General features: G+C 44.9%; 1 protein-coding gene and 1 pseudogene across 1 annotated transcript; both read left to right on the top strand.

The window, feature by feature from the left end:
- Positions 1-314: 314 nt before the first annotated feature.
- Positions 315-2,292, top strand: LOC117075487 (annotated as a pseudogene).
- On the top strand, positions 2,174-9,806 carry LOC117074141. Its single transcript, XM_033195360.1, is given in 5 exon segments — positions 2,174-2,255; positions 2,450-2,528; positions 2,647-2,950; positions 2,952-3,185; positions 9,750-9,806. Coding segments are annotated over 5 exon segments (756 nt in total).
- Positions 9,807-10,290: the final 484 nt, after the last annotated feature.

Here is a 10,290-nt window from a genome sequence, read left to right as displayed (position 1 = left end):
CTTCCCGGGAAAATAGGCGAGGGCGTCTGAGCGAGGCGGATAGCGGCGGCCTTCTCTCATGCGCCCCCGCCCGCGGAACCAGGGCCTGCCTCCCGAACCAGCGCCTGCCTCCCGCGCCCGCCTCCCTTCTCCCGTCGGCCCAGGCCCTCCGCTCCCGCTGCGCCCACTGCCCAACTGGTGGCCCCGGCCGTGGCCGCCGCCCCCGCGGCGGTTCCCGGAGCTCGCCCCGGATGTGCGCCCGGGCAGCTGGGGCTCGGTGGCCACAGCTGCCACGGGGGAGCGAGGGCGGGAGGGTGTGTGTGCGCTCTGTGAGCAGGGGGTCCCGGCAGGGCTGCAGCGGAGGCACGTTGGAGGAATGACTCTGGAGTTCATCAAGGCGTGCTGCCTGAGCGAGGAGGCCAAGGAAGAACGACCGATCAACGACCAGATCGAGCAGCAGCTCCGCAGGCACAAGCGGGTCGCCCGCCGGGAGCTCAAGCTGTTGCTGCTCAGGATAGGAGAGAGTGGCAAGAGCACATTTATCAAGCAGATGAGAATCATCCATGGGTCAGGATACTCTAATGAAGATAAAAGGGGCTTCACCAAGCTGGTTTGTCAGAACATCTTCATGGCCATGCAGGCCATGATCAGAGCCATGGACACACTCAAGATCCAGTACAAGTATGAGCACGGTAAGGCTCATCCACAATTAGTTCGAGAAGCTGATGTGGAGAACGTGTCTGCTTTTGAGAATCCATATGTAGATGCAATAAAGCGTTTATGGAATGATCCTGGAATCCAGGAATGCTATGATAGACGAGAATATCAATTATCTGACTCTACCAAATACTATCTCAATGACTTGGACGCGTAGCTGACCCTGCCTACCTGCCCACGCAAGAAGATGTGCTTAGAGTTTGAGTCTCCACCTCAGGGATCATCGAACAACCCTTTGATTTACAAAGTGTCATTTTCAGAATGGTCGATGTAGGGGACCCAAAGTCAGAGAGAAGATAATGGATATACTGCTTTGAAAATGTCACCTCTATCATGTTTCTAGTAGTGCTTAGTGAATATGATCAAGTTCTCGTGGAGTCAGACGATGAGAACCGAATGGAGGAAAGCAAGGCTATCTTTAGAACAATTATCACATGTCCCTGGTTCCAGAACTCCTCGTTTATTCTGTTCTTAAACATGAAAGATCTTCTAGAGGAGAAAATCATGTATTCCCATCTAGTCGACTACTTCCCAGAATATGATGGACCCCAGAGAGATGCCCAGGCAGCCCTGGAATTCCTTCTGAAGATGTTCGTGGACCTGAACCCAGACAGTGACAAAATTATCTACTCCCACTTCACATGCGCCACAGACACCGAGAATATCCACTTTGTCTTTGCTGCCGTCAAGGACACTATCCTCCAGTTGAACCTGAAGTAGTACAATCTGGTCTAATTGTGCCTCCTAGATACACGCCCTGCCCTTCCCTGGTGGGCTACTGAAGATATACAAGGACTGTATTTCTGTGGAAAACAATTTGCATAATACTAATTTATTGCTTTCCTGGACTCTGTGTGAGCATGTCCACAGAGTTTATGGTAAATATTATGATTTTATTTAAACTATTCAGAGGAAATACAGAGGATGCTGAAGTACAGTCCCAGCACATTTCCTCTCTATCTTTTTTTTAGGCAAAACCTTGTGACTCAATGTATTTTAAATTCTCAGTCATGCACTCACAGTGATAAGGCTTTTTCTCTCTCTCTCTCTGACTTTTTCTTTTCTATGGAGCAAAACAAAGCTGATTTCCCTTTTTCCCCGTCCCCCAATTCATACCTCTCTCCTGATTATTTCCCCAGGTTACAATGGGCTTTATCCTAGATCCATTCTTGGTCAAGTTTTTCTCTCCACTGATACAGTCAGGACACATCATTCGATTTAAGCTATCATCAGCTTAAGTCTGTAGTTTTTGCTGAAGGATTATATATATTAATACTATGGTTTTAAATGTGTTGCTCTGGAAACACACATAGTTTCTTTTTTAATAGAGTATACTGTCTTGTCTCACTTTGGACTGGGACAATGGATGCCTGTCTAACCGTTAAGTGTCATTTCTTTTAGATATTTACCTTCAGCTTGATTGCTCATCCCCAGGAAGCAAATCCTTCTGTTAAAAGGAACACAGAGGGTTATGAGGATGCTACTCCTCCAAGGATTTCAGGGGTCCCAGACGCCTAGTTTTCTGTCTCGTTCTTCTGGAAGATCTTATTCTTGGGGAGGTACACACGTTTGGGGCTCTTTCAGGTTCATCTCCATTTTCCCCTCAATTCCTCCCCATTCTGCCACAATAAAAAAACAATTCTCACCTCCAGAAGATCCCGCCTGTGCCTCTGCACGAGGCTTTCAGGAGATCTGCATGTCTGGTCCACTGCTCCCCAGCTTCTTTCCCTGCTTTTGCTTTCCCCTTCCCCAGCTATCGCCCTCCCGCCCCACCACCTACCACCGCCAGACCACCGCCCAGCTGAGCCTTCCCCGGTTCCACCGGGCAGAAGGTACACTGGAGGCCCTGCCCATTGCCCGCCCCGGGGGATGCCGAGAAATCAACCTGAATAAACGCCTTGTACAAAGAACTTCCTAATGGAAAAATCTCTTATGATTTCCATTCTCAAGGCTCTTCAAAGGACTAAAAGATAAAGGCGACGATGGATTCATTCAACAAGTCCTCATCGTGTGCCCTGGTGAGTGCCAGACCCTGCTCCACGCAAGGGGATCCACGAGCCACCCTCACCACCATCCCTGCCCTGGTGGAGCCCCCGTGAGGGACACAGGATCCACAGATGGCAGTGGCAGCTCCGCAGCGGCCCAGAGAGCGACTGGGCCGGATGGGCACAGGCTCCCTCACTGGGTGAAGGCGGCGCAAAGAACCAGAAGAGCCATCCAGGTAGCCCACTGGGCGTTCAGCTTCCCTTGGGCCCCCTGGTGGCTCTGGCCCGGACCGCGGACCAGGGCGTTTCCGGGGGCTTCTGAAGCAGGCGAGGGGCAGGGCGGGCGAAGGCCATTCGGCTGTCCTTCTGGCTCCAGAATCTCCCAACGCGCAGGTGTCCAACGTGACCAGCGCGACTCACTGCTCTAATCTCTCCGGTTTTCCAAGGCGTTGGTCAGTAGTCCTGCCAGGCGGGCCCTTAGGCTGGAAGGGATGGGGGAGTATGGTGAGTGCGCCCTGCCTATAGCGCCCAGTGGATTCACTAGTACCTGTCTCTGCGGCGCAATCTGTTAGCGCGTTCGGCTATTAACCGAACAGTGGGTAGTTCAAGCCCACCCAGGGACGCCTGCTCTAGCTTTTAAAGAGCTCATATATTATCATCACTAGAGAATCTCCCCCTATTCTTCCCATAGTCCTAAGTCCGAAAGGTTGGTTCCAGGCCAGCCAGGGATATGCCCATTTCAGGAAGGGTTTTCTCTTCTCAGGATTCTAGTCACAGTTAACAGGGATTCCTGTGAAGGGCCACCCCATTCAGAGATACAATTCTGACAGAGCATCTCCTGAAATGTCAGGTTGTCTTGTGCCTGTGTGCAAGAATCAGAGACCAAACGAGTCACTTCTGGTGTGATAAAATCCTCATGCTGCCCCTTATAAGCTTGGATGGGTTGTAGACGAACCTCATTCTTTTCATTTTTAATAGGAGGCCTAGAGAGGTGTCCTATCCCCAGGATGGGCCTGAATTTAGTGATTGCTCTATCAATAATGTGACCAGTGGAATCATTCATCATCATAATAATCCTCTCCATCATTTTTGAAAACAGTATTTTTCCCTCAGTTTGTGCATGATTTACTTAACCCTTTTCAAAATATGTTTGAAATGAGGTTGGCTTCATGATTTTAGGATTACAAAGAATCCAGCTCGTCTTCTCAGGCTCAAGCGATCCTCCCATCTCTCAGCCTTCCCAGTAGCTGGGACTACAGGTGCGGGCCATCATGCGCTGATATATTTTGTATGTTCTGTAGACAGTGGGTTTCACCATGTCGCACAGGCTGGTCTCCAAACTCCTGGGCTCCAGTAGCTCCGAGGACTCCCAAAGTGCTAGGATTTACAGGCATAAGCCACTGCAATGGGCCTTATATAATGCCTCTAACTTCAGCAAATTGAGCAAATTTATCTTCTGTGGGAAAGGCACCAAATCATATTCCAATTTATTTCTCAACACTAATACTGTCCCTTTCTTCATTTACTTGCTGGCACAACAAACTTTGTCCACACGCCCCCCAACTTTATTTTAGACTAGGTCTCACTCGTCACCCAGGATGGTGTGATCTCAGCTTGCTGCAACCTCCATCCCCTGAGCTCTAGTGATCCTCCCACCTCAGCCTCCAGAGTAACTTTTTATTTTCTTTTTCTTTTTCTTTTTTTTTTTTAGAGATAGAGTCTTGCTATGTTGCCAAGGTTGGTCTTCAACCCCTGGGCTCAAGCGATCCATCTGCCTCAGCCTCCCAGAGTGCTGGGATTTCAGGCATGAGCCACGGTGCTGGCCATGTGCCCATGACATTCTAATAAGGGGACAGGTGCCTTCCTGGCTTAACTAAGGGGACAATACAACAGAAGAACATGGTGGACATTACACACAGATATTCTGTTGCATAGGATGGACAGCTAAACTTCTAAGACATTTTATGTTTATTTTATTTTATTTTATTTTTTGAGACAAGGTCTTCCTCTGTTGCCAAGGCTGCAGTGCAGTTGCATGATCATAGTTCACTGTAGCCTCAAACTCCTGGGCTCAAGTGATCCTCCTGCCTCAGCCTTCCAAGTAGCTGCGGCTACAAGTATGCACCATCATAGCTGGGTATTAAAAATAATAATTCTGTAGAGATGTGTTCTCACTATGTTGTCCAGGCTGGTCTCCAACTCCTGAGCTCAAGTGATCCTCCTATCTCAGTATCCCGAAGTTCCGTGCTGAGATTACCAGCATGAGCCACCGTGGTCAGCCCTGTTTCTTTTTAAAATGTGTTTATTTCAAGACAGGGCCTCACTCTGTCACCCAGGCTGGAGTGCAGTGGCAAGATGACAACTCACTGTAGCCTCAGCCTTCCTGGGCTTAGGTGATCCTCCCACCTCAGTCTCCTGAGTAGCTAGGACTACCAGCATACACCAACATGCCTGGCTAATTTTTGTATTTTTTTGTAGAGATGGTGTTTCGTCACATTGACCAGGCTGCTCTCCAACTGAGCTCAAGCAATACTCCTGCCTCAGCCTCCCAAAGTGCTGGTATTACAGTCATGAGTCACTGTGTCTGGCTTGTCATTGTTTCCTGTGGTGACCAAGTCACATGGGTCCAGAGAAGACAGGTCACAGTGACCTCTTTGATAGCTTTCTGCCAAGTCGCTTATCCAAAGAAAGCAAAATCACAATGGTCCCAGGCATTTTTTTTTCTCCTCCTCTTTCCTCTTTTCTTTATAAATCTTGATTTTACTTTTATTCGCTGAAAACAATCTAATGCCAGTTCTCCCTTCTATAGTAATGGAGAATGAGCATGTAGATAAGTGTCTCTATATGATTCCTCGACTGATTTCTTTCAGAGGCTATGTCTATAAAAATTAGCCCATCTGAGACCCATCATTGGAGCCAACAGAATCCTGCACCTAACAGGCCCCTGGTGCAGACCTGGATCCTTGGAGCTATTGGCTCTTGTTTCCTCAGTTCTTCTGTTTTCATGAGCAGAAACTGAGCTCTTTTGCTTTTAAATACTAAGTATGATCATTGGACAAGTCCTTTCTCTCTCTCTCTCGTTTGCATCGTCTCTCTCTCTCTCTCTCTCTCTCTCTCTCTCTCTCTCTCATATGCATCGTTGTTTTCTTCCATCAATGGCATCAGTGTAGGTTTCTGGTAAATGAATTTCTCAGGACAATCTCTGTTGGCTGGTGTTTGGCAAGAATCCAGTCCCTGTTTGGCAAAACCTGACAGTTAATTTAGTCTGTGAGTCTTTTTTGATTGTTTATTCATTGTCCTGAGGATAGTGGTATTTCCTGATATTTGAGACTGCAGCAAATGGGGAAGTTGCTCACATCTCATCTTTCCAATGTTTGGTAACAATTTTATGGGCCCAATAGCTGTCAATATCTGTAAGAGTGGCATCTCTATTATAAAGATGATCTTACTACTCAGTGCCCCTCACCCCCAACTGAATTTCATTCCATAGGAGCTCTTGGCCTTAACAAATTACTAACCCTGAAGGAGATTGTAATATGGGAAGAAAACTGAATCTGCAGCATGTAAGGAACAGCTTTCTTTGATTTGTATATTCCGGTTTCTAACCAGCTGAAAAATTCAAATATATGCCCTTTAAGGATTAAGTTTAAATTACACCACAGAAAGGAGGAAAAAGAGAGACATGATCACAAGTAAGCAATTGAATCAGCAATTTGAGCACTTCTCACAACTATACAAATCAAATTTAACAACCTCTAGAACAGTAAGGAAGTTCAGCCCTTAATGAAAATGAATGAAAAGAAATTATTCACCAGACTCAAAAGAGTATCACAGAGTTACTCAGATTTTCAGCAGTGGGGGTTTTCCAAGGATCTAATAAAGTTCATTTTTCAGTTTGTTTCCCTCACTGATAAGCATTGTTAATAGACACCATTGCCTCTGGTTTCACCTTAAATGATGTTACATAACCAAATTATTTGCTTTCGAATGCCCGCTTGTTTGGTGGAAGGAATTTTTCTAATGTATAAATATATTTTCTTGTGAAACCAATTGGCATACTCTTTCAGTGGAGTGAATAGATAAATTAAGCCTCTAAAACTTTAAAGAAATTACTGCCTGATTATCTTAAGCACAGTAATAATTATGTATATAAAATTAAAATAAGAAAATTAGGCCGGACGCGGTGGCTCAAGCCTGTAATCTCAGCACTTTGGGAGGCCGAGACGGGTGGATCACCAGGTCAGGAGATCGAGACCATCCTGGCTAACACGGTGAAACCCTGTCTCTACTAAAAAGTACAAAAAACTAGCTGGGCGAGGTGGCGGCGCCTGTAGTCCCAGCTACTCCAGAGGCTGAGGCAGGAGAATGGCGTGAACCCGGGAGGTGGAGCTTGCAGTGAGCCGAGATCATGCCACTGCACTCCAGCCTGGGCGACAGAGCGAGACTCCGACTCAAAAAAAAAAAAAAAAAAAAGAAAGAAAAAAGAAAAAAAAGAAAATTAAGCTGGGTGTGGTGGCTCACGCCTGTATTCTCAGCACTTTAGGCAGCTAAGGCGGGAAAACCAATTGAGGCCTGGAGTTCCATACCAGCCTGAGCAACATAGTGAGACTCCCGTCTCTACAAATTTTTAAAAATTAGGTAATTAGGCCAAGCACAGTGGCTCACGCCTGTAATCCCAGCACTTTGGATCACCTAAGGTCAGGGATTCAAAACCAGCCCGGCCAACATGGTGAAACTCCGTCTCTACTAAAAATACAAAATTAGCTGGATCTGGTGGTGCATGCCGGTAATCCCAGCTACTTGGGAGGCTGAGGCATGAGAATCACTTGAAGCTGGGAGGTGGAGGTTGCAGTGAGCCAAGATCGCATCAATGCACTTTAGCCTGGGCAACAAGAGTGAAATTCAGGCTTAATAATAATGATGATAATAATAATGCAGGGATGTAAAGGTCCCTTTCCAAAACTAACCCCTGAGGAGCTAAGGGATATGTGCACACAAGGGATATGTGCACACAGAACATGTTCTGTTCAGGTGACCTGACCAAGGAGAAAGAAGGTTCAAAATCCCCTTGAGCCCTCACTGCTGCCCAGATGTCTGGGAGTGTCAGCCACCTCTTAACCTCAATCCCCTGCTTCTTTCTCCTTTCCCTAATATACAAGAAGCCAGACATTTTTGTTAACTTGAGATGTTTCTTTAGGACAGTAGTTCACCATCTTCATGGTTTGCCAGCTCTCTGAAATAAAGTCACCTTCCCTGCCCCAATACCTTGTGTCTCCTGATTTCTTGGCTGTCATGCAGCAAGCAGGGTGAGCTTTGGACTCGGTTACTAATTTAGTAGGTAATATCTTTAAAAGGAGATAATTCTAGAAACTAAGAGACTGAATTATTCCACTTACAATTTCTTCATAAACATATTTAGATGTCATCTAATACATGATGCCATCATCCTCTATTAAATGTCAGCTCAATGTATAATTTCAAGATCTATAGTTAATTTTAAATTCCATGACTAATATTAATGATTATATGGAGTTAATAAATAATTTTGATAACAATGAGATAATAAATAATAAATAATTTTGATTGCTTTAAGATTAAATAGTTTATAGATAATAATAAATACTTTTGATTGCCTTAAGATTCTCTCTCTATATTACTTTGCTTGGAGAATGGTGTTGCTTGTTGGGTTCACAACATATATGTATGTATGTGTGTGTGTGTATGTGTGTGTATATATATGTGTGTGTGTGTGTATACATATATATAAAAACTTCTTTTTCTTTTTCTGAGACATAGTCTCACTCTGTCACCAAGGCTGGAGTGCAGTGGTGCAAGGATGCTCACTGAAACTTCAGCCTCCAGAGTGCAGATGATCCTCCTGCCTCAGCCTCCCAAGTAGCTGGGACTACAGGTGCCCCCTACCACACCTGGCTAATTTTTATATTTTTATGGAGTTTCACCATGTTGGGCAGGCTGATCTCAAACTCCTGACCTCAAGTGATTCTCCCACCTCGGCCTTCCAAAGTGCTGGATTTACAGACATGAGCCACCTCACATGGCCCTACATATTGAATTTTTTAATGTACCTCAATAAACTCATATACCTCAATAAACTCGACTTTAAAAAAAAATACTTTCCCGGATTTTGGCACAATGGAAGCACTATAGTCTCCTACTCATTTCTGGCAAGAGTATAAATAAGTTCAAAACCTTTGGAAAATTGTTTGGCAGTATACTCTAATGGTAAAACACACATACATATATGCTATGACCCAGCAATTCGACTTTTCTACCCCATAGACTTGTACTTTCCAATACAATAGCCACAAATCATGGGCAGCTGTTGAACAGTTGAAATCTTGCTAGTGTCACATGGGGTAATGATAATATTTTTAACATATTTAATTGAATACATATTATAAAAAATCACCTCTTTCTTTTTACTTTTTAAAATATGTCTACTAATATATTTAAAAGTACAAATATGCCTGGCATTATATTTCTATTGGAATTTCTATTTCTAGAGAAAGATGTGAGTACACTTTACCAAAAAACATGTAAAAAGTTCATATTTATTCAAAATATTCCTAAATTATAAAAAATTCAAATGTCTGAGGAAAGAAAAGAACTTTTATGTGAGGAAAGTGAGTGCTTTCAAATTAACAAGCCCAGAGTTAGGCATTAAAATGAGACAGCAACCCACGTCCTTCTTCCCGGTTTTGAAGCTGTGTATCCATCTATTGAAACTGCTTGCTATCGCCACACGTAGCCACAAAGTAACCTAAACATGGTGTACTGGACACCATCTCTCACTCCCTATAGCTGAACAATGTGTAGTTAATCACTAATCAATGTTATTTCTGTAAACCTCAGGGAGTTCCTGACAAGCAATTCTGTACCAGCCTCCCCCGGTCCCCCTTTCTGGTCTTTAGAAACCCAGTCGTAACAAAGGACAAATGGAGCCCACATCCAAGATTGCTTGGGTCTGAGTCTTCTGGGCAAATGTCCTCACATTGGCTCAAGCAAACTCTTTAAATCATATTTTGTGTTTAAGCACCTTCCTTCTAGGTCAGCGTTTTTGGCCCTGGGAGCAGGATTCAGAGCGACTCGTCTCTGACCATCTGACTGTCCTCTCCAAGGCCTCCAGGATGGCTAAATAGTAGTAAGAATTTTATTGGTGAGATCAGTTTTCAGTCCAGGAAGAGACAGTCTCTGGTGGATATCTTTGAAGAGGTGCTTTCTCTTCAGAGAGAGAGAGAGGGCAGGTTGGTTTGTGTGCCTCACAGGGCATATATATCACACAATAGAGTCATATATATTCAGTAGGTTTGGGGGAAAGGCCATACATACTTCTGAGGGGTATTGAGCTCATGTGCAATGGGTACATATATGTAACATATACCCCATCTTCACATTGGGAAGGGATTTTAGCATTAAAATGAGGTGGAAATTGGCTCATTATGTCAAAAGATGAACTACTGCACACGAAGTCGGTTTGTGTGCAGTCCCTGTGACATGGCTGAAACTAGCTTGAGGTCTGCAGTTGCTTATCAGGAGAGAATGGAAGGCCACTCCTCTGTCCCATCAGAGGTCTAGTGATCTGGGTTGT

The sequence above is a fragment of the Trachypithecus francoisi genome, unplaced genomic scaffold (genome assembly GCF_009764315.1).
Source record: "Trachypithecus francoisi isolate TF-2019V2 unplaced genomic scaffold, Tfra_2.0 Lachesis_group5, whole genome shotgun sequence".
NCBI lineage: Eukaryota > Metazoa > Chordata > Mammalia > Primates > Cercopithecidae > Trachypithecus > Trachypithecus francoisi.
This window is presented reverse-complemented; position numbering and strand designations above follow the sequence as displayed.